At 45.0% G+C, this 23,984-nt stretch overlaps 2 protein-coding genes across 3 annotated transcripts in view; both read right to left on the reverse strand.

Moving 5' to 3' along the window:
- Positions 1 to 1,913: 1,913 nt before the first annotated feature.
- On the reverse strand, positions 1,914 to 15,776 carry SCN1B (sodium voltage-gated channel beta subunit 1). The gene is made up of 6 exons (XM_083369097.1): positions 15,014 to 15,776; positions 7,014 to 7,180; positions 6,281 to 6,524; positions 5,346 to 5,487; positions 3,886 to 3,999; positions 1,914 to 3,030 (listed from the first exon to the last, which is right to left on the reverse strand). Exons 1-5 carry the CDS (start codon positions 15,057 to 15,059, stop codon positions 3,933 to 3,935), a joined length of 666 nt encoding a protein of 221 aa, XP_083225223.1. The 5' UTR covers positions 15,060 to 15,776; the 3' UTR covers positions 1,914 to 3,030; positions 3,886 to 3,932.
- Positions 15,777 to 20,444: 4,668 nt separating this feature from the next.
- GRAMD1A (GRAM domain containing 1A) overlaps positions 20,445 to 23,984 on the reverse strand; it is a 49,633-nt gene continuing 46,093 nt past the window's right edge. For both annotated transcript variants that reach the window (XM_083369468.1, XM_083369469.1), the window contains 2 exons: positions 23,578 to 23,698; positions 20,445 to 22,764 (listed from right to left, as the gene is read on the reverse strand). In XM_083369468.1, the coding sequence (XP_083225594.1) occupies positions 22,693 to 22,764; positions 23,578 to 23,698 (193 nt within the window). In that variant the 3' untranslated portion in view covers positions 20,445 to 22,692. The remainder of the gene's footprint in view (positions 22,765 to 23,577; positions 23,699 to 23,984) is intronic.

Genomic DNA, 23,984 nt, shown 5'->3' on the forward strand with positions numbered 1-23,984 from the left:
CTCAGCTTAGTAAACGGTGTACAATTGTACCTAGAGTGTTATGCAGTTATTTATTGGTAAAGTTTATGAAGTCATTTAGTGGATTTTGAGGATAGCAAATTATGTGTTTTTTTAAAAAGATATTGCTTTATATTAGGGGTGTCAAACTCGCAATGTCATGTGATATGTTGCGACATACCATGACTTTTTTTTACCATTGCCAGCAATAGGGTGGGCGCAGTTTCGCTATGATGCATATGGCCTGTGGGCCGGCAATTTGACACCCCTGCTTTATAGCTTCATTTTTTTGACTCACAAGTGTGCATTGAGCAATTGCCACCAGATGGTGTCAGAAAACATCATTCTTCAAGATCTACCGTAAGATTTCTCATTTGTGTATGTGTGCAGTCTCCCTCTGTGTGTGTACTCTCTCTCTCTCTCTGTTTGTGTGTGTGTGTGAGAGAGAGAGGGCGGGGGGGGGAGAGAAAGAGAGAGAGAGAGGGAGAATGAATTTGTGCCTCTGGGCAACTGCCTGGACAAATCCCTGCAGTTTTCTTGCCAAGGTTTGCCATTACCTCCTTCCTAGGGCTGAGAGAGAGTGACTGGCCCAAAGCCACTCACACTGGCTTTGTGCCTAAGGCAGAACTAGTCTCCTGGTTCCTAGCTTGATGCCTTAACCACTACGCCAAACTGGGTCTCTGAGATCCATTTACCAATGTTGTATAAGAGCAATTCTCATATATAGTAATCTATGAAAAGCGTGACAGCCAATCGGACCATTTCAAAAACCAGGGACAGATGGAAGTTGACCCTCTCTTGCTAAATAGGGGGCTAGACAGCCTATCCCATATAGAGGGCCAAAATACTGATTCTGGAAACAAGGCTTGCCTGGAAACAGTGCAATTGCTATAATTCTTTCATGATGGCTACCTAACGTTTCTTCAGTTTATTAATCAGAAGTTCTTGGATTCTATTTGGTTGCAATCTGGCCTCTTGGGTGAACCTTAATCTTAGTAGAAAATAGAACTGACAGTAGAAATACTGTAGCCTTCTTTTCCTAACTAAAAACAGGAATAGCCAACTATTCCTCAGTACTTTGTACTGAGCCATACCCAGTATCTACAGAGTCAGCACTGCCAACTTCCAGAACTTCTAATAATCAACTTCTGTTGTTGTTGTTAGTTGCGAAGTTGTGTCCGACCCATCGCGACACTATGGACAACGTTCCTCCAGGCCTTCCTGTCCTCTACCATCTTCTGGAGTCCATTTAAGCTCATGCCTACTGCTTCAGTGACTCCATCTAGCCACCTCATTCTCTGTCGTCCCCTTCTTCTATTGCCCTCCATCTTTCCCAGCATGAGGCTCTTCTCCAGTGAGTCCTTCCTTCTCATTAGGTGGCCAAAGTATTTGAGTTTTAGCTTCAACTTCTACAGAGTCTGTAAAGGTATTTTATGCCAAGCCACCTTACTGATCTGTCTGGGCCAGAACTACACTATGCTACTACGAAAGAACCAACCTAGCGATAGTTAATTGGCAGCCCCCTCCTGAATTTTATTTTTGTGAATGGGTCTCCCCCTCCCACATTAAAATGCCGACGATCCTCTGAAACAGAATAGGCTAAGAATGCTTGGCTGGGTGAAAAACTGGTACTTATTCCCATTCTCGTTTTTATTGCCGGAAGGCAAGGATTCTTTCTTTTTTTTAAAAAAAAGTTTATTGGTATGTAGCAGAGTTAAATTATTTAAAGCAAGGAGCAAATGTTTAATTGTCAATTATGGTGGGGTGAATTCAAAGAGCTTCCCTGTCGAGACAGGCCTGTCTTCCCCACTCTTTCCACATCTGCATCTCTTCGTCCCCTGCTTAGACCCATCCAGATGTTCTAGACACGCATCATATTTATCATAGGAATGACACCGGCGAGCCAGAGCGGGTGAAATTCAATCCTCTTTATTTATGAACAAACCCTATTCTATTGTGATGGCAGCTGGTTCTTAGGACCAGCCGCAGAGGGAGGGGATCTGAGCAGGGGGGGAGAGGTCAGAGTATTCTCCAAACAGCCAAAATGGCCTGGCAAGGTAACAATGGATCCAGGAAGGGAAAAATGTGGAGGACGACAATGGGGTGATGGCATTGCTGTGACGTTGATCTGCACCAATTCCAAGGCCAAGCTCAGCCACCAAAGCCCAACACAGGGCGCCGTGACAACCCACATCTCCGGGACAGAGGGAGAGAAGCAAAAGTCTCCTTCTCCATCAAATTTCTATTCCAAGGCGTCTCTCCTTTGCAAAGACCTTCAAAACCCTGCATTGCCTGCCAGCCAACCAGCCAGCTTGGAAGGAAAGCTTGGTAGAAAATTAAGTGAAGGGTGGTGCCTGTGCTAGCAACGGGCCTTCGGGTGGCACAATCCGTACCTGCCCCAGAGAGTTCACTCTGCAACAGAGTTGGGGACAGGGTTGGCATCCGAGCATTCCCTCCATGGCTTAGGAACCATTCTGTAGTTGTCTTCTACCCAGTCTTTACTCGGCCACTGAGAAGTCCAGATCCATCTTGAGGCGTAGGAGAGAAAGATGGGATCGTCTCCTCAGACCCATCGAAAGTGCTGGTTGCGAAGTAACCGAAAGAACTCGAAGCGCAGAGAAATGTGCAAAACATCAGAAAGCGCAAGTGCTCATAAAGGAAAGAGGCCTCTGGCCGGCCTGGGGGAGGCCACGGTGGGAGAGAACCTCAAGCTTTGCATTACGTGAGCAAGCCACCATGCTATGCTCTCATCATGCTAATGGCAGGGGCAATTCCCACTCCGGAAGGTGATAAACCTGCGACTAAAAGAGCGAAAGTCCCCCACCCTTCCCCGAAAAATATGCATGACTGTCTCTGAGTGGCTGGCTTGGATACAGAGCTCTGGTATTAAAAATAGCATGCTTTCATTAAGGAAAAGGACCGTGCAGTGGGGGGGGGAGGGGCTGCTTGGCTCCAGCTCACTTCTTCTCTGGGCTGCTGATGGCTCTGCTGAGTCACTTTGCCTCTTCTCCACTCCTTGTCAAAGCCTCATCCCTGGAAAATTGTGAAGAATGCAGCCTTAGGTCACCTTGATGGCAAAAGGTAACCTAAGATTAAACCTGAAGTCTCTCCGAGGCCTGGGAGTGGAGAGTTTTGCAATATTGGTACTACGAGTCGTTATTCGTGGACCGCTTGCTAAGGGGCATGGGTCATTGGGGACCAGCTGCTAAAATCTTCTATCCCCTTCCCATCTGAAGGGGAGGATCATCACAAGCGTCATGATATCCTCATGGAACTGACACGGAAAGGGTTGCCGATATAACGTCATTGACACGCCATGACATCACGGCACAAATGACATCTCTGCTGCTTGTCCTAGCCCAAGGGTAGGCAACCTCAGCTCTTTTATGACTCATGGACTTCAACTCCCAGAATTCCTGAGTCAGCATCGCTGACTCAGGAATTCTGGGAGTTGAAGTCCATGAGTCATAAAAGAACCGAAGTTGCCTGCCCCTGTCCTAGCCTGGTATATCTTCTCTTACCTGTTGCAATTTCCTCTTCTGGAGAAGGAAGGGAGTAAAGTCAAACTTCGCCTTCCTGCTGTTCAACCAGTGTGGGTGGACTGTAAATAGCATTTTTAAACTCCATCCTAACTTGGAAGAGTTGCACAGTTGAGGATTGTCTGTATGATATTCATTTAGATCAGGGGTAGGCAACCTTGGCTCTTTTATGACTCGTGGACTTCAACTCCCAGAATTCCTGAGCCAGCATGGCTCAGCTTGGAAACCTCTCTCAGCATGGCCGGCTCAGGAATTCTGGGACTTGAAGTCCACGAATCATAAAAGAGCCAAGGTTGCCTACCCCTGATTTAGATAATGACAATGATGACAATAATGATAATGAACATACCTTATAAAAACCAGGAATCCCAGTGCCCGCCAATGGCCTGGCCTGGGCTATTCAGCTACCTGCACCCCTGTGCAGTTTTCTTTACTTTCCGACGTTATGGCCAAGTATTCAGAACTGTTAGGACACAAAAAGACGTGAGCATACTTCAGAAATGGAGCTGAGGTCACCTTCCCCCACTCCTCCCTTACACAATACAAACTCCAGTAACTGCTGGAGTTTCATCACAACCAAATGCTAAGCCAGCCTTCAGTATCTTTTCAAGATGTGGTGTGCTTTGGTACCCCAATAAGATTAAGTGACTCAGTTAGGAGACCCAGAACATCCCCTCCTCCCTGTGAGGGAGATAAAGCTAGTGACAAGCCATTTCCTTGCATGATGCCATGGTAGAAGAATGAAAAGAGGGGGAATCATGGTGGTAAGCAGCAGAATAAGCCTCATAGAAGGATGAGTAATAGTTGCAGGACATCTTGATTTATGGAAAGCTGGAGAGCCCAACAGAGAGGGCAAGGATGCAAAATGAGTGGGGCTTATGGTCAAGCCAGGATTCATGATCCATCAAATCTCCAGGAGTTATTGAGTTTGACTCAATTCCTTCTAGAAGTTTTAGGCCTACCAAAGCTCCTTTAACTTCCTTGTGAGCATGCAGAAGTTGCTTGTGGACCCAACGATTTTAAGAAAAGTGAACCTCATGCTTTTTCAAATCACATGCTTTTTGCAATCACAAGCCACGAAGGAAGAAGTCTGTCCTTGAAGTGTGATAATGATGAAACATAAAAAATATACATCTTGGCTTTGTCAACAACTTAGGAAAGAAAGCAAGTATACTTTCTCTCTCTCTCTCACTGGACAAGTTCATTCCTCCTCCCACACGTGCTCCAGAGATTTTTCCTTTGCTAATGTATATATACCTACTTAATTATCCACTGTCCCATCCCAGCCCTACCCAGTGTAGAACCTTAGTGGACAGGACATAGGGAATAGCCTTGAAAAATAGGAAAAGCCACTGCCAAGGTAATAGTCAGTTAAGAGGGGCTTGAGCCTGGATCAAGAAGCTAGTTTGAGTAATTATCTGGTTACTCACAGATAAAGTGAAGAGGAAAGCATATTCAATTTTGCAAGAACCTGTTACTATATTTGTTACAATAACAACTACAATGACCTATATGACATCAGTTTCTTTGTCTGGTCTACCTTGCTGGGTTGATGCCTAGTGCCACAGAAGCTGCCAGGAGCAATCTTTGATGTCAACGTCAGCTTAGGCGTTTCTTTTACTACAATGTCTGGTTTCTGTATGAGCTGCTCATCAGTACTCAAAACACACAATTGGTAAGCTTCATCCCAGAGCAACATGGCTCACTATATAGCACTGGGTAGCTAACAGCCACTCAATACAGTTAGAACTTGGAACCCCCATATTGTTCCCCCTTGCTTCTTCTCCTGCCCTAACCCACTCTCCTTACGCATTTTCTTGAGCAGCTGCTTCTGTTGCTGCAGCAATTTTCTTGTAGCAATAGATCATCTCAGCTACCAGCCAGATGGTCAGGACAACAATGAGGACGTACATCATGATTTCGGAGACAATAGATGCCATATCCCGATTGGCTATGGATGAAAAGGGAAGACAGGGATAGGGCTATGTGAAGTACAGACATCCAGGTTTAGCTGAAATTGGTTATACTCTGGGCCCCTTTTTGCTAGAATGGAAATGGATACTAAGGTTCTGGGAAACTGTGGCTCATGGACCACAGGCAAAGAATGACCTTGCTTCATCTGGAAGTGAACCCACTAACTCTGGGGCTCTCTGGCACATTCCTAAAACTCAACGGGATTCTTTCCAGTAACTATTCTCGGAGTTCTCTTTAACCTGATTTATTTGGATGAACAGATGGAGCTACAAGAATTCCAGCATTTCAGTGCTATTTCTCTAAAGTGACATTTCTGTTTTTGTTTTTGACAGCTTTCTATGATCCACCAAGGAACTGGATCTTCTCAGTGACAATGGAGAAGTTTGCAACTGACTGCCTACATAATATATATATTTTTCTCAGTCTAAGAACAAACTATTATACCTAGTCTATCTGTGGCTCTCTCTCTTTTGATTCTGGCTACATCCATCCTTACTTCTGGTTATGCTCATTGGTGGAACGCAGGCAAGAAGCCACCCCGTCCTTCTGACTCCACTCACACTGGACTTATTTTTGCCTGCTGTAGGAGTGTCAGCTTTGAGAACTAGGATACGTTCTGAAACTGCCAGATTGGACACCGTGGGAAATAAGATGGTTAAAAAGATGATCTGATCCATAAGTGATCTGAGGTTTAAACTCTCTTAATCGTCTACAACACGCTAAGGTACCCTTGCCTGCTCCACAGCCTTGAGCGCCAGCTTTGTGCTTACCTTTTTCAACCACATCAAGGTGGATGGTCTTGTTGATCATGATGTTGTAGGAGAACTCATTGGCAAAATGGAGTGTGCGGTTGACACTGCAGATGTATTCCCCTGCGTGTTCGAAAGTCACGTTCAGGATGAAAATGGAGACATCCTGCAAATCTGCAATTTTCTTGGTACCATTCCACACCACTAGATCTTCAAAGCGAGGATCATACACAACGAGCTTTTCATAGAAATCATAGTGAAGAATCTGGAGAAAAGACGCAGAGGATCCAATCGGAACCAGGAGAAACAATATTGCACACAGGAAACTACAGCCCTTCAGTAATACAGGTAGTCCTCGATTTACAACAGTTCATCTAGTGACTGTTCAAAGTTATAACAGCACTGGGGAAAAAAGTGACTGATGAGGGTTGTTTTTTTTTCCACAGCTGCGACCTTTGTAACATCCCCGTGATAGTGTGATCAAAATTCGGATGCTTGGCAACCTGGTTCATACTTAGGACCATTACGGCATCCTGGGGTCATGTGATCAACTTTTGCAACCTTTGCAGAGTTAATGGGGAAGCCAGATTCACTTAACAACCAGGTTACTAGCTTATCAACTGCACCGATTCACTTAACAATTGGGGCAAGAAATGGATTAAAACTCACTTAACAAATGTCTCAGTTAACAAACAGCTGAAGAGCAGGCAGCTAGTTCTCTGCTAAGATATTCCTTCTTTGCTCCAGCACACACCTTGACTAGGTCGGTTGTCCCCTCTTCTTTGAAGAACCATTCAGTAAAAGCTTCTGCCTCTGTTTCACTCCGTTTTTTGCACGAGATGCAACGGATCTTGAAAGACTCGCCAACTACGGCCTCCGTTTCTGCATCCACCTCCACACATCCGCCTTGGCACAGAGTCACTGAAAGAGAAGGAATCAGAAAAATTACAGACAGATATTAAAAAAAACCTCCTGATCTCTTTTCAGCTTTTAAATCCTCCGGTTGTTGTTGTTGGGGGTTTTTTTTGCATATTTTAAAATCTTTAAGGAACAAAATAAAATATAAAATATAACATTTATTACTTCAATGTTTAAATCATTAATGGAATATATAAAAGCAGATTCCTTGTATCGTCTTAGGAAGTAGCATACAGTAAATGACAAAACTCTAACCTTAATACTTATATGGATATGTCATCATTCCTAAAATAAATGTCCATGTTCTTGTAAACAAAAATAGAGGGAGGAAAAGAATGAAAAGTGAAGCATAAATACTTAAAAAATGCAAACAGGCATTCGGTATTAAATTCCTTACCATTGCAGCCTACCAATTATATCACATAAACATGCTGGTTTCCCTTCAGATGGTGTAAATCTTTCACCCAAACATTTTCTAGCTTTATTTGGGTGTCATTTTTATTTCCAAGGGAGGATCCATTCTGCAGAGGGATGGGTGCAGAATCTCAAAATATTCCCCTGCATCTTCTCAATATGATCACTCAATATCAGCCCTTTCAGGCAAACCAGTCTAGGACAGTTGTTTCTCAACCTTAGCAACTTGAGGGTGTGTGGACTTCAATTCCCTAGCCAGCATTCTGGGAGTTGAAGCCCACCCATCTTCAAGTTGCTAAGGTGGAGAACTACTGGTCTGGGAGATCAAAATCATGTAGACCAATATACTTTTATTGCAAAGTTATGGTTAACAGAATCTTACAAGATCTTGTAGTGGGCCTCCCCACATAAAATAGTTTTTTTTTAAAATTTATTGTAACTGGTTGTTTTATTGTATGTTGCCCAGAATCACAACTGTGAGTTGGGCAGCTATAAAAATCTGAAGATAGATGGATGAGAGTTGGTGGAGTATAGATAGAAGTAAATAGAAGATCGATGATAGAAGACAGAGGATGGATAGATAGATAGATAGATAGATAGATAGATAGATAGATAGATAGATGATAGATAGACAGATAGATAGATCTAATGCATTAGTAACTAATTATTTGTTTAATGATGTGATATGATTCTGTAAGCCTAATTAATGTGAACCTGTCCACTTTCCTTGTTGCCAGGTTTCTCAAGCCGAGTTCTGAACAACCAAGTGTAAAAAATCTCACTTTTAATGAAACACATTCTGAATTTCTGACAAAAAGCTCAACCACGCTCACAGCAGCCATTCACTCCACTTTGGAGATCCTGGGGGCCTGACAGAATATACCAGGGGTCTTCAAACTTGGCCCTTTTAGGACTTGTGGACTTCAACTCTATTCTGATTGACTGGAGTTGATTTACTTCACCATAACCTAGTTCAGGGGTCGGCAACCTCGGCTCTTTTATGACTCGTGGACTTCAACTCCCAGAATTCCTGAGCCAGCATAGCTGGCTCAGGAATTCTGGGAGTTGAAGTCCACGAGTCATAAAAGAGCCAAGGTTGCCGACCCCTGACCTAGTAAATGATTTATAGTTTGTGAACCAGGCATTCTTAGTTTAAATCTTAATAGGGGTGATTTTTTTCCCCTTCAAAAAGTGATAAAGCAGTTTATACAAAGCTTCAAAAATGCTTCTGACTAGGTAAATATATCTCCAGCCATCCTGGATAACCAGACAAACCCAGCTGTGAAGCACCAAGTGGCAGAATGTCATGTTGAAGCTTCTCTTTGAAAATCCTTCGCTTCAAATAGGCTTGCTGTTATGGAGATTGCACTCAGCTTTATCTCCCAAACAGAGAAAGAGTGGCAGGTGAATATGCTGATAGCCTCCTTTTTAGAAATTTGGGGGTCTCAGCAAACACTTTAACCTGCCCATTTGACACTGATCATAGAAACTGAACTGGGAGGTGGAGAAAGGATGTTTTGGCATGCACTTTGTTTTCCTTTTCGAAAATAAATAAATAAAATGAATCTAAAAGGAGAGAGAGAGAGAGAGTTGCATGCCTAAGGAAGAGCCATCCCAAGAGGAAGCAATGGCAGATAGTGTAATCTGATGCATGTTTATTCCAAAGTAAACCTCACAAGAGTTCAGCGAAGTTCATTCCCATAGCTGCCAAAATTGTAATCAGATAAATTACTCCAGCTTCTGGAGAAGGACAGATTACGCATCGAAACAGGAAGATGAAAGTGTGTAACTAAAGCTACAATAACGTACAGGTAGTTCTCGACTTACAACAATTGGTTTAGAGACTGAAGTTACAACAGCACTAAAAAAAAAACCTGACTTGACCAGTCCTTGCGCTTATGACCACTGCAGCGTCCCCACAGTCATGTGATAAAATTGTTGAGTGCTTGGCAACCGATATGTATTTTCAACAGGTGCAGTATCCTGAGGTCACATGATCACTCTTTGTGATCTTCCCAGCCAGCAAAGTCAATGGAGGAAACCAGATTTGCTTAATGGCCATGTTGTTCAATTAACAGCTGCAATGATCCACTTTACAACCACATCAAAAGAAAAAGTAATAGCAGGCATAACTCAGTTAACAATGGCTTTGCTTAGCCACAGATATTCTGCTCAGTTGTGGTTGTAAATTCAGAATGACCTGTAACTCATTGCTTAATTTGGCAACAGATACCCACCAGACCAGGGGTAGGCAACCTTGGCTCTTTTATGTCTCGTGGACTTCAACTCCCAGAATTCCTGAGCCAGCCATGCTGAGGGGAAAGGTAGAGATTTCCAAGCTGAGCCATGCTGGCTCAGGAATTCTGGGAGTTGAAGTCCACGAGTCATAAAAGAGCCAAGGTTGCCTATCCCTGCACCAGACTGAAAATTCTGACCATATATAAAAATCTAGGCTCCTCCCCATTTTGGTTTCTCAGATGTTGCAAAGGTGACAGAGAAACACAATATTCAGGAGCCTGGGGAACATTTACCGTTGTGGGAATTTTACAGAATTGTCAACTTGGGAGATTTTGAGATGCAATGTACCTTATTTCTAAGCACCATTTGGCCTCAACCCACAAGCTGTCAAACAGCACTTGAGCGAGAGCTTTGCAAATTTAATGATTGGAAATGAGTTGAACATTCATTTTAAGCAGCATCCAAAACCAAACATTTCCACCATTGTGCAACTTGCTTAATGGTAACAGCCTACTTTGTTGGGATTTTTAAACAATTATGACCCTTTTTCCCATCTCTAATAAGATACTCAATTTCCTATTAAGATGTTACTTTCTCTGTAATTTCAATTCCTATTAAGATGTTACTTTCTCTGTAATTTCAATATTGAACCAGTTAGAATTTATTATTAGATTCTAGATCTTTACAGCTGCAATTCCTGGGCATCTAGCAATAAGCCCCACTGAAAATTAATTTCTGCACAAAGCTGTCCAATGTCCAGAGGAAACAAGCTTACATCAATAAATGCACATAGGGCAAACTTAGGATAAGAAAGCCAATGGCTCTAAACTGCTGGAAACATTCATAACAGATTAATTATTGTTATAACCCATTAAAGCATAGTTACAATCCTGCCACCTAAGCAAAAGACTCCAGCCACATTGGTTTGTACAACAGAAGACTGCACCTCCATTCAATGCACACAAGAGCCAGAGAGGGCCACACCTGATAGAAACATGCACCTACAAATTTGGTTACTGTTTTTTCAGAGGATATTATTTGTGTGTCATTTGCAAAGAGCCTCACGCAATCTAAAGTGAGGCCATTGATTTGCCCAGTAATGGAACTGCTTTGGAACTTCTAATTCCAAATCCTTTCCAGAAAATCAGCTGGAGGCAGGCCCAGAGCCAAACAGCTGCAGCAGAAACTGGAACTGAACAGAAGCAGCATTGTATATTTGAATATATGCAGAGGGTATTTTATGAACCATTAAGTAATTTCAGATTGCCCCAATGTTCTTGAGAGTTAGAATTTAGATTTAGATTAGGAGAGAAAACATTCTAGATCAGGGTTGCCCAACCTTGGCAACTTGAAGATGTGTGGACTTCAACTCCCAGAATTGGGCAGCTATAAAAATCTGAAGATAGATGGATGAGAGTTGGTGGAGTATAGACAGAAGTAAATAGAAGATTGATGATAGAAGACAGAGGATAGATGAGATAGATGGATGGATAGATCTAATGCATTAGTAACTAATTATTAGTTTAATGATATATGATTCTGTAAGCATAATTAATGTGAACCTATCCACTTTCCTTGTTGCCAGGTTTCTCAAGCCGAGTTCTGAACAACCAAGTGTAAAAAATCTCACTTTTAATGAAACACATTCTCAATTTCTGACAAAAAGCTCAACCACGCTTACAGCAGCCATTCACTCCACTTCGGAGATCCTGGGGGCCTGACAGAATATACCAGGGGACTTCAAACTTGGCTCTTTTATGACTTGTGGGCTTCAACTCCCAGAATTCCTCAGCCAGACACGCTGGCTGAGGAATTCTGGGAGTTGAAGTCCACAAGTCCTAAAAGGGCCAAGTTTGAAGACCCCTGGAATATACCAACATTGATTTGGTTTATTCATTGATAAACCACTTGAAGTCAAAGAAAACCAGACTCCTCTAGCACTTTCCAGAAAAGAGTTCAATATAATTTTCCTTCTTTCCTTCCACCAAACACCCAGGTCCTTCAGCTGAAGGAGTTTCTTATATATGGTGACTCATCTAACAGAAAAAAAACAAACAAACAACTGCAGGTGACCAGGTAGGGAAGTCTGAAAATCAGAATGAAATTGGAAGAACAATGGCCAAAATATATACTGGGGGCTGATTAAGAACATCTAGGAGGCAAAGGGGATACACAATGAAGTAGAAATGAAGATGAACCTACTTTTCAGGAGTTGTTATGCAAGGAAACAGACAAATGAACCACGTTAAACCTCTCAGAAAAGGGCAGCATAAAACAAAATACATAGCTCTTGCTGTGACTTTTCAAAGGCCTTTTCAAGCAGCGTTTTTCAAACTTAGCAACTTTAAAACATGTGGACTTCAACGCTCAGAATTCCCCAACCAGCATGGGATTCTGGGAGTTGAAGTCCCCACATTTTAAAGTTGCCAAGTTTGAAAAATACTGTTGTACAAGAACCTTTAGCCAAATTACTTTCATATCTTCTGATGATGACATGCTTTATTTTAATTCACTTTTTTATTTGCTGTTGCTGGTCTCGTTTTTGTCTTAAATTGAAAACAAAATTGAATCAAATTGAAGGTTTGTTTTTAAAGTCCTATGCTATGTCATTATCTATCTATCTATCTATCTATCAATCAATCTATTAGGACCCAGATTGTTGGGGGCAATTAAGCTGACTTTGTAATAATGCCACTTGGGGTGTGTGTGAAAGCCCTAATAAGCAGGCATATACATAGAATGAAGGCTACTGCTAAGCTTGTAAGCCGCCCTGAGTCTTCGGAGAAGGGCGGGATATAAATGGAATTAAAATAAAAAAAATAAAAAAAATATCTATCTGTTGTGTCCACAGGAAAAAAATGACAATAAAGGCTATCTAATCTAATCTTAATTGGTTCCAGGAGCATGATGAGTACCAAACAATTTTTTCCCCATGGGGTATAATGTAGTGACTCACAAGGTAGCTGAGAATGACAATTTCTAGTCTGTGCTTTGAGTACCAAAAAATGATGAACACCAGGACAAAATTTTCGCATCAAAATATGTTGCATACCAAATTGAGTTGTGTTTCAAAACAGCTGAGTACCAAGATACCACTTTATTTACTCTGCTATTGTAATATCCTCATTCTGTTTCTTTTGATGGTTTTAAAAGCATTAGTACCATCCATCAGCTTTGTCTACGAATGAGTTTGTCTTGTAGGTTGTAAAAAGTAGGAACAACTGGAAATAAATAAAAATTGATGCTAAAAATTGTTTTTGCCCAGCAGGTTGGGAATTGACGGTACTATACATATTTTCCATTCTATTCCTGGATGAGAGAAAGAGGAGGTTATGTTGATCAAGTTGTTAATTATTTTTCAACTCTTGCAGGATGATGACATTGTAAGAGGACAGCTGTGTTTATCTACGGTGACAAAAAAAATCAAGAGTCTAGTAGCATCTGATCAGATATGGTAGCATCAGATGCATCTGACGCAAGGAGTTTTAGGTCATGGAATATATGCCTTTTAATAAAAATTGTTAGTTGGAAAACCAGACTCTCCCCCCCCTCCAGATGAAAGAAAGTTTCACACCATTTTATAGAATGCCTCAAAGGTCCTGTGATTGTGTGTTGCAGGGCTTGGGCATCTGAAGGCCGAATTTCATTGTAGGACATTGAATGAAAAGTATGTTTCTCAGGACCAGAAAAAAACTCTTATCTCTCCAGGGGGCTGATGAGGCAAAGGTTCCAAGCAGCCTTTGAAATCGGCAAGGATAACTGAGATTGGAAGCTGCAGAAAATGAGGAAAGAAATTGGAAGCATGGCCTCCTGTCACCATACATGCTCCATGAAAAAGCAAGAAAATGAAGGCTACCTTTAAATGCATTAAGAGTTTGCTAGCAAAACAGCTTCAACTGATGCAAGAGGTGGCCCTCAGTGTACATTATTTGAGGGGGGGAGTGTTAAGACCTGACATTGCAAGGCCAAGGCAACAGGAAGGATGCAGATTATTTATCATTTTCTTTTAAACAGTTTTTAAAAAAACCTTAGATGAGAGTTAGTGAAAATTGTATTTTCCGATTATTTATTTATTTAATTAAATTTCTATACCGCCCTATTCCCGAATTATATGTTCCAATTATAGGTTGCCTCCAGAATTAAGAAAACTTATGTTTCCTTAAGTACTGATGGTGTCACCTAGTAATGAAGCAACTGCAGGAAAACAAGCAGGCTCAAGAGAGCAACCCAGGATCCCTCATTTCAACCCTGAGCTACAAATATTCTCCTTCACTGGAAACTTCTATTTCTTCAATCGCCTTGGCAATCTGACCCAAGCATGGTTGCCATCCCTGGATTATCTCTGTCCCTGCACAGCTAGGAGAGATGCCATCCACCATCTCTGGAAATCCAAGGTCACAAAGCACATTTCCCTCTGTTGAGTCAGAAAGAAATCTGTGTTTGGAGGTCCCTGTCTCCAGTAGAGCTCCGTCCTTGAAGCCCCCTTCAAACCTCCAGGCATCTTTTTTTTTAAGTTTTCTGTTTTCTTCCTCCACCCACCCACTGTGATTTCATTTCACTCATTTGCAAGAAATTCCAGGTTGGCTCCAGCGAAGAGGAGAGGCATCAGATTAAGGCATCAGGAGTTTTAGGGGACAGCCTTCCCCACCAAAAGAAAAAGGAAAAAAAAAGATGCAAAAGTTTTTTTTGGGGGGGGCGTGTGTGTGTGTGTGGTGTGTGTGTGTGTGTGAAGCAATTGCATTAGCTCCATCCCAAGCCGACACCTCACAGACCTAGAAGTCCAGGCCTAACCTGCGGTAGTGAAAACCAGCAAGAAAACTGACCGCATCCGGGACTGAAACTCTTGGCACGAAATAAAGGCAAAGCGGCAAGAGGCCTTCCCGGACACGTTTATCTCCTTACCGCGTTCAGAAAACCTCCAAATCACGTGCCGAGAGGCCTTTGGGAGGGGTAAAGACGGGCTGGTGTCGGGGCTGGCAGGGTGGGCTTCCTCCTATCCCGGCGAGGCCTGCGCCGGCCGGCGTCCGCACGCAGCCCGAGGGGCGAGACTTGAATGGGGAAAGAAGACCGGTCCTTACGCCGGGCTCCCCGCGAACCCTCCGGGCTCCCACCGCCGTCTGCTCGGACCTTCTCCAACCGCCCGTCCCCCACCCACCCTCCGCTCGCCCCGTTCGTCCAACTCACCCAGGGCCAGGCAGAGCAGCAGCGAGACGGGTGGCGGGGCGGCCATGCTGGGGGAATCGGATCCAGGGTGCGCTCGCTCCCTTCTCGAGCGGGAGGTGGGCCGCTCCGGTGGGCTCGTCCGGCCCTTTCCAAGCCCCCTCTTGAGGTCAACAGTCAAGACGATCCTGGGCAAGAATCTTCCCGGGAGGGTTTATTTATAGCTTGCTCAGCGGCCGCCCCGAAGGAAACCCAGCCGCGGCTCGGAATGTCCCAGCCGGATCCACCTGCCCTCGCCTCGGGACACCCGATCCTCCTCCTCCTCCTCTCCGGGATCTGCACGGACGTCGGCCGCGCCAGGCGCCCCGCCGCTCTTGGCCCCGACGACTGCGGCTGCGGCTGCTGCGGCTGCTGCCCCCGTCGGCCCGGGTCTGCGAGAGAGCCAAGCCGGGGAGCAAGATGGCACGAAGAAGCAGAGGAGGCGGCGGCCGGCTGCTGGGGGAGCCATAAAAGTTGGGACGGGCCCGAGGAAAGGCGAGCAGGCGGCGCGGCGGGAAGCGGCTCCCCTTCTTCAGAGCCAGCCGCGGGCAAAGCGGCGGCTCCTCCCGGTCGCGCCGCCCAAAAGCTCGGCCCCCCGCGCTCCCGCGTCCTTTCGGCTTCAAGGGGCGCCCGGGCCGACAAGGTCTGGAGGCTTGCGGCCCTGCTCGGCTGAAAGGTCGCGGCTCCCCCGGCCCGCCAGGAAGCCCCCCACCCCACCCCGCGCGGTCTTTCCCGAAGCCTTTTCTCAATTGGGGCGTGTGTGTGTGTATGGGGAGGGGGGTGTCGCTTCTCTCCAAATGAGACGCCTCCTCTTAACAAAAAACACACACCAAAAAAAGACCACTTTTCCAAGCAAGCCCTTTGCAAAAAAAAAAAAAAAAGGGGGGGGGCAAGCTCTCCGCCGGCGCCCAGGAGGAGCCCGAGATCAGCCGCCTCCTCGGACAGGTGCCTCCGCGGCACTGGAGAGGGAGGGCTCCATCGCTTCTCGGCCGGCCGACTGTCTGAAACCTTGGCGCGCTGCAACGGCGGGGTCGGAGCCGCTGCGGTCCCCGCCTTCCCCGATCTCGCTAAGCCTGGCTTGGCTAAAAGGAAGGAAGGATGGATTGGAGCTCCTGCGCTTCGATGCGGAAGGGAAGGGAAGGGAAGGGAGGGATCGGGCCCGCCCGGGAGCGAGCGGCTGGCTGGCTGGACGACTCCTCGCTTCCTCCTCGCTTCCTCCTCCTTCCCCCCCCTTCACACACACACACACACACACCCCTTCTCCTCTTTCCTTCGCCCCCGCGGCCCCCCTACCCCTCTCCCCCTTTCCTTAACCTTCTCCGGCGGCGCGCACCGCTGCGGCAGAGGCTGATCCGCCCGGCAACTGCTCTGGCTCGCTGCTGGACAGGGCGAGGAGGGATGAATCAAAGCGTGCGCCAGGCGGAGGAGGCGGGCGCCGCCAAACTTGATGCATTGCAGCAGCGGCGGCGGCGGCGGCGCAACCGGGAGGGAAAGCCACGCGGGCCTAAAGCTCGAGGGGGTGGAAGGGGCGTAAAGGTAGGAAGCCTACCGGACGAGCCGGGCTGAGCCCGCAGTGGCTTCCCCCCCCCGCCCGCCTCCGAAATCGGGCGATCGGCGGAACGTGAGCGAGGAAGAGTCAGCGGGGGTGGGGGTGGGGGAGGAGGGGGGTGGAAACACGACCATAGGCGGAGGAGGGATGCGTCACTCTCCGCAGTGGCTGCGGAGCCCGTCCCGAGGCACCCCCCCCATCCTCCCCCCACCCCCAGCCTTGAGTCCCTGCTTCTAATCCTCGGTTGGCCGGAACCGCCGATCGGCCTAGAGAGGGTTTTTTCTGGTAAAATAACCAGAGTTGGAGGTCCAGTTGACCAGAAGGAAAGTTTTCCAAACTGCTAGTTGTTGAGGACTGGGTGAGGAGTATGAAAAAACGCTCTGCGCGTCCCCAGAGAGCCTCCGGGTTATTGCGGGGGGTCCAGAAGGAATTCGGGTAGCTTAAGTTGCAGGGGAGATTACTCCAGCCCACCAGGCTCAAGGTTGACTCAGCCTTCCATCCTTCCGAGGTAGGTAAAATGAGGAGCCAGATTTTTGGGGGCAATTAAGCTGACTTTGTAATAATGCCGCTTGGGGGGTGTATGAAAGCCCTAATAAGCAGGCATATACATCGAATGAAGGCTACTGCTAAGCTTGTAAGCCGCCCTGAGTCTTCGGAGAAGGGCGGGATATAAATGGAATTAAAATAAATAAAATAAAATAAATATATTGCCCTTTTGGTTTTACTACTTTTTCTTTGTTGAATTGCAAAGTTGACAAAAGTCTTAGTCCTAGCCTAGTTGGAGAGAATGACACTCTGCACATGGGCAAAGGTAAGCTCCTGACTGTAGATTAATTCAGTCAATCAATCAATCAATATTGATCAGAATAGAGCCGGAAAGGACATTGAGGGTCTTCTAGTCCAACCCGCTGCTCAAGCAGGAGACCCTATGCCATTTCAGACAAATGGTTTCCAGTCTCTTTCTTCTTAAAAACGTCCAGTGATGGAGCGCCCACGACTTCTGAAGGCAAGCTGTTCCACTGGTTAATTGTTCTCACTGTTAGGAAATTTCTCCTTAATTCCAGGTTGCGTCTCTCCTTGATTAGTTTACATCCATTGTTTCTTATCTTGTCTTCTGATGGTTTGGAGAGTAAATTGACCCCTTCTTCTTTGTGGCAGCCCCTCAAATACTGGAATACTGCTGTCATGTCACCCCTAGTCCTTTTTTCCAAACCCAAATCCTACAATCGTTCTACATATGTTTTAATTTCCAGGCCTTTAATCACCCTAGTCGCTCTTCTCTGCACTTTTTCCAAAGTCTCGGCATCTTTTCTGTAATGTGGTGACCAACTCTGGATGACATTCCACTTTCCAAATGTATTAGGGGAAATACTTTGAATGGCCAGCTCAAAGGTTCTGGAGTAAGTAATCTTGGAACTTTGAATGGTCAGTAAATGAATGATAGTAAATCGAGGACTACCCGTAGCGGGACCAAGACAAGAATCTAGATTAGCATTGGGAAATGTTTTCTGCGTCTTTTGCCTACCCAGGAACCCTGGTAATTGGCCGTAAAGCAGGAGCAGGTTTTTCTCACCATCAACCAAGGTCAGTCAGCTATTTGTTGCAATGGCATTCAGTAGTAGCAAAGCTACTACTGCTGTTTACCCCATTGCAGTTTTAGTTTAGTCTTAGTTTTGCATGAATGCTGGTCTTGGGCTTTGACCATAAAGGCTTGACTTGATCACATCTGCTGGACAAAAATGTGCAAGTAGCATCAAGTACCATTGTGGGGATTATGTGCGTAAATGGCACAAATTCTACCAACCGTGCTTTTTTTAAAAAAAAAAAACCCTAAATGTCAAAAGAGCTTTTCAGCCTGTTGGTTAGGAACCCCTGGAGAGTCATAGTAACTTAGAAGTAACTTAGAAGGGGATTGCAGCGTGTTTAGAATTAGCTCCAAGCGGGGGGGGGGGGAGGTCAGTCTAAAAGGCTTTGTGTCTTGTCTTTGCCTGCACAAGTCCCATGAGTGATGGCAATCCTGAAAACTTTGAGAAGTTTGGGTGTATGTTTGTGTGTGTGTGTCCAAGTGGTATTGTTGATTCCTAGTGATTGCCTAGACCAGGGATAGGCAACCTTGGCTCTTTTATGACTCGTGGACTTCAACTCCCAGAATTCCTGAGCCAGCCATGCTGAGGGGAAAGGGAGAGGTTTCCATGCTGAGCCATGCTTGCTCAGGAATTCTGGGAGTTGAAGTCCACAAGTCATAAAAGAGCCAAGGTTGCCTACCCCTGGCCTAGACTAATTCTTGCAGTTTCCTTGGCAATATCTTTCAAAAGTGACTTTGCCTTCTTCCTAGGGCTGGGAGACAGTGACTCGTCCAAGGTCACCCAGCCAGATTTAGGACTAGATTTATGGTAGGACTAGAACTCACCATCTCCTGGTGATTGGCCTAAAAAGTCACCATCCACCTTTCAGGTTTAAGGTGGGATTAGAACTCACAAATCTCCTGGTTTCTAGCCTAATCCCTTAACCATTCTAATACATCAAACTGCTCTCTTAAGAAGCCTTTTGACATTAACTTAGAATCTAATGAGTCAATGTTTATTTTTTTTATGCAGTTCTGGCTTTAGAGAAGTAATTCAATGTTGTAGTTTGACAATAAACCAAAGGAGCTATTTTGGCCTTGCATAGGATACCCTGAAAAATATATACATTTCTTTCACTAAAACACAAGGGCAGAGCTCAAAAAAAAAAAGAAAAGAAAAAAAAAGGAAGAACGTGGGCAGTTGTCTTTCACCTTGATCTAATTGTAGGAAAATTGGAGGGTCAGAAATACTACATGCTCCCATCAGCTCCCCTATAGGACCAGTAGTATTTTTTAGAACAAACATTTTAGAATAAACAATGCCTGAAGGTTCTTTGAAGTGTTTCAGTAGTCAGAACCGTGACAGATACACATAAATGCGTTTGATTTCCTTGCTGCCTTCGTCAAGATAAAAGCAGGGCCCAGTCATCAAGTAACCAGCCTTTCAAGTAAGTCCAGACAGAGAACCAAAACTATAAGTACTGACACTATGAATGAAGGCAAATTTACACGTCCCAAGATAACGTTTTCCAATCTGGGTTGGTCACCAGGACCAGAGGTTTCATCTGCCAAGCTTTCAGACTTGTGCTGGAGTCCCATCCTCAGGGAACTTCTGTCCAATAGATCCTGGATCTAATTGGATCCTGCAACTAACACTACCTTTATTGTAAGTTTATAATAACAAAATCTTGCAAGTCTGAAAGCACTTCTCCCCTCTCTTATTTTTACTTTCCAGAGAATTAGGGACAGTCCCTACACTCCCATTCCTTCTGTGAGCTGAGACATCCCTTGTCTAATTAGTGTCTTGCCTGTCTTCCTCCTGCCTTCCAAGACCATTCTTGCAACCCCTTGTGAGCTGCACCCCTTTTGTCTACCCTTGTGACATCACGGCACATGTGCAAAAGGGGTGGGGCATGCATTTCAATCTTGCTTTTGTCCGTCTCCGGGACACGGAATGCAGAAACAGTTAAAACAAAAGTCAGCTAAGTTTTGGAAAAGAAGAGGGGATGAGAAAGGAACTCAAGATAACCCCAGTTTGACTTTCTTTGGTATAAGAAGGTAGAAGGCTTTTCAAGGTTCTGTTCTTACCCCACTGCAACAATAAAGTGAAATTCCAGTAATTCTTGTGGTATCTGGTCCCCAAAATGGCCTACTTCGAAAGGCTGACATCCATCTTGCAAGCCAGACAAGACAGAAATGCAGGCACAATGGAAAAAAGCAAGGCAAACATATTTAGACAAAAAAAATTTTTTTAAAAAAAATTGATCCCTCCCCAAAAAAACGCACACGAAGGCACTGCAAACTCCGATCCACGGTCTTTATTTCACTCCCTAATAAATAAGCCCTGGCATTTTTTTTTCTGGAACTGCAAACACACTGGATTATTAATACTGAACAGGTCTACAAAAACTGAAGGAAAGAGACCACCCCTCCCTCCCCCAACCCCAATTTTAATGGAGAAGGGTAAAAAAGGGAGAGGGTCTGAAACCTGGGTCTCCCAGGTCTTGGAGGGAAAGGGAACACAGAGTTGACAGACACATAACCCCCTCTCCAGGAGGGGGCAGATTTAATGCCCCCTCCCTGCCCCTGGCAGTATACTTGAAGGGCTTAGAGGCCAAGATTGGCAGTGAAACTTCACTTTATAGTGGACAAGACAGCTTCTTTGTGGGAAGGCGAGGCCCAGCTGCTGCGATCCACGAGGCTGATGTGAGAGTCTCCCATGTGGCACACGTGGCATGCTGCACAGGGTTTAAAAAAATAAAACCCAAATGGAACCACCCTTCTTGATTGCACCCAGATACAACATTCCCCAAAAAGCACCATTTGGAGCATTATGTACTAAATTTATCTCGGTTTGCCTGGCGCACCAAACCAAATGCCTGCTGAATGAGAACAAACGTTAGCACTTTACCCATCCTCTCAATAGCTATATACCATTTGTTAACAGAGGTTTTTTTTTAAGTGTTTTCCAAATTCAAAAAAAAGCTGCGCCATTGGAGGTCACGGAATACTTCAACCTGTAACCTGCCTTGGCTACAAAGTCCATTTTCAATAAACCTCAAGTGGTGACAATTTCTGGTCCAGATTACACAGAGTAAGTTGTCGTTTTTCAGTCTTAGCAATGGTAAGATGTCTGGACTTCAGCTCCCAGAATTCCCCATGCTGGTTGGGGAATTGTGGGAGTTGCAAGTCCGGAGATCTAAAAATGGTCAAGGTTAGATACCCTGCATTAAGCTGATGACTGACTATGCACAGTGGGAAGACAGGTGTGCTTTTTCATCAGACATTTGGATTTAGTGTTGCGTAAATACAGTCCGAGGTCAGCAGAGATCAGATGATACTTTCAGAAGTCAGATACTACTCAGAAAAGGACTGGACCGGATTCCAGCATCTATATGTGTGTATACAGAAGTGCTGGTGTATGTATCTTTCAAAGTTCCAGGGACACTTCAAGGGTGACCCGTTGTTCAGAAAGTTTTCTGTGATAACAGATGCCATCAACAAGAAGATGCTGTAGTCCAGCCCCCCTGCTTTTCTGTATGTGAAAATGCGGGGCTGAAGATGCTTTACCCTATCGGAGGTAATGGGCTGGGAAGATCCCTTTGAAGAACGTTGACAATCTACCCACCAATGGTAGGAAAGACAGAGCAGGGGAGCAGCAGGGAAGATTGCTGAAGAAGGAATGAACCCCACTGGTGCCTCTGAATTGCTTTCACCCCACCATCAAGAACAACAGCAATAGCACTTAGACTTATATACCATTTCACAGTGCTTTACGGCCCTCTCTAAGCGGTTTACAGTCTCAGCCTACTGCCCCCAACAATCTGGGTCCTCATTTTACCGACCTCGGAAGGATGGAAGGCTGAGTCAACCTTGAGCTGGTCAGGATCAAACTGCCGAACTGCTGGCAGTAGGCAGTTAGGAGAATTAGCTGCAATACTGCAGTCTAACCACTGCGCCACCACAGCTCTGTTCATGATCATGTGTGTGTGTGTGAGAGAGAAAGAGAGAGAGAGAGGGAGAGAGAGAGGGGGGGAGGGACGGAGGGAATGGCAGAACTTGGTTCTTTGCTGTCCTCCATTAGGCTATCTTAGCTATTGAGTGAAGTTTCAGTGCAAAAGATAGATCCCCGCTCCAGAAGCCATCCCCCGCCCAAAACTGATCCCACCCTCGTTCCTCCCCAAACAATAGCTGGAAAAAAGAACCGGTGCCAGGATACAGGAAAACCAAGGATTCTTGGGGGTCCTGGATGCAATATAAATAGCAGTGAAGTGGGAAAGGGATGACGAGAAGTCCCTACGGGAACAATCCCAGGAAGAATGATCCAAGAGAGATGTCCCCGGCAAAATGGGTTCCACCAAGAGATCCATCGCTACCATGGCACTCTTGAGGATAATGTCCAGGTGATGGATCTGATGAGAAGCACAGTGCGGTCTCCTCTCATAGGATGCCCACACCACCAGTTCAACAGTTTCCGAGATGGATCTCAGGAATCTTCTTTCTGGTAACTCAGCAACTTCCTCAAAAGAGAGAGAGGGAGATACTGTAGCTTCACTCCGGTTCCAACGGCGGCGGCTCTGCCACCATAATGCCTTGCTGCAACTTCTCCAAGGAGAGTTTCATCTGGTGGAAAGTGAAGAATAAGTTATTCCCCAAAGAGGAAAGCATTGCCCCAACCAAGAAGAAGGAAGCTCTGCTTGAGTTCACATAAACATATTAAGCTCTGTGTTTTACTGGACAAGGCAGAACTGGTTGCTTTCACAAAACACCGCAAACTATCGGCCAAAGATATCAAGATACTGGTTGAACCCAACCTATAGGCAAAGATCCAGTCAGTATTTCACCGCATATTTGTGCTCCACTTGTAGACGAGCCTTAAGCCAGCCTTCTGTAACCTTGTGACTTCCATACAATTGTTTCAACACATCTTGAAGGAATTGGAATACTAAAGGCTTGCTTAAAGGGTCACCGTAGCAATTCATAGTCAAATATGAGTTTTGGGTACCCAATTCCATAGCCTAAGATTTTGGATTTCCTGCTTTTTGTTAAAGAAATAAGGATGGAGAATCTGTGCTTCTCCCATCACTGGATCTGGCAACTCCAAAGATCCCTCAAAAAGATAAGGAGAGCCACCGGTTCCCCATCCTTGCCTTGAAGTTACAAAAACTGGTTTCAAAACCTTTGGTGTAGAGGTAGACAATCTGGTGCCTTCCTGTCCCTTTGAACTTCAACTTCCATCAGGACCAACCTGCCTGACAATGATAAGGGACTGTAGGAATGAAGTCCAATATCTCTTAATCTCCACTGTATGGTCAACATCTGATGGAAATCTCTTGACGCTAAAAAGGGCTTCTGGAAACCAAGAGTTGGAGCATCGTTTCTCACATTTTCAAGGAACTAGCAGGGCTGGAGGAACATTCAAACTGGAGAGCTCACCTCATCCAGAAGTTCCACGGATGCCTTCAGGATCTGTTTCCACTTTTGCACCTCCACACTATGGAACTGTTTTTGCAACTCCAGAATCTCTGCCCATTCCGAGGCTGTCTGTGGAAGTTTCCTGCCAGAAAAGGAGACACAATTACTGTGATGGATCAGCAGTGTGTCCACTTCTTGAGTTCACTTTCTGTGAATTACCACACCCCTCACTATTTATTTATTTATTTATTTATTTATTTATTTATTTATTTATTTATTTATTTATTTATTTATTTATTTATTTATTTATTTATGGGACTTATATGCCGCCCTATCTCCCGAAGGACTCAGGGCGGCTTACAACAATAAAAACAACAATACAAAAATTAAAAAAGAATTAAATAACAGCCCCAAAATAAATTAACTAC

This window comes from Vipera ursinii (assembly GCF_947247035.1).
Source record: "Vipera ursinii genome assembly, chromosome: 9".
Classification (NCBI taxonomy): Eukaryota; Metazoa; Chordata; class Lepidosauria; order Squamata; family Viperidae; genus Vipera; species Vipera ursinii.

What these genes read in the sequence shown, in the direction of transcription:
- SCN1B (XM_083369097.1), bottom strand. Translation starts at nt 15,059, where the DNA reads ATGGCCGCCCCGCCACCCGTCTCGCTGCTGCTCTGCCTGGCCCTGG. An exon ending in GCTGCTCTGCCTGGCCCTGG is followed by an intron (nt 7,181 to 15,013) that starts GTGAGTTGGACG and finishes CTTCTCTTTCAG; the next exon opens with TGACTCTGTGCCAAGGCGGA. An exon ending in CCTTGATGTGGTTGAAAAAG is followed by an intron (nt 5,488 to 6,280) that starts GTAAGCACAAAG and finishes TTTCATCCATAG; the next exon opens with CCAATCGGGATATGGCATCT.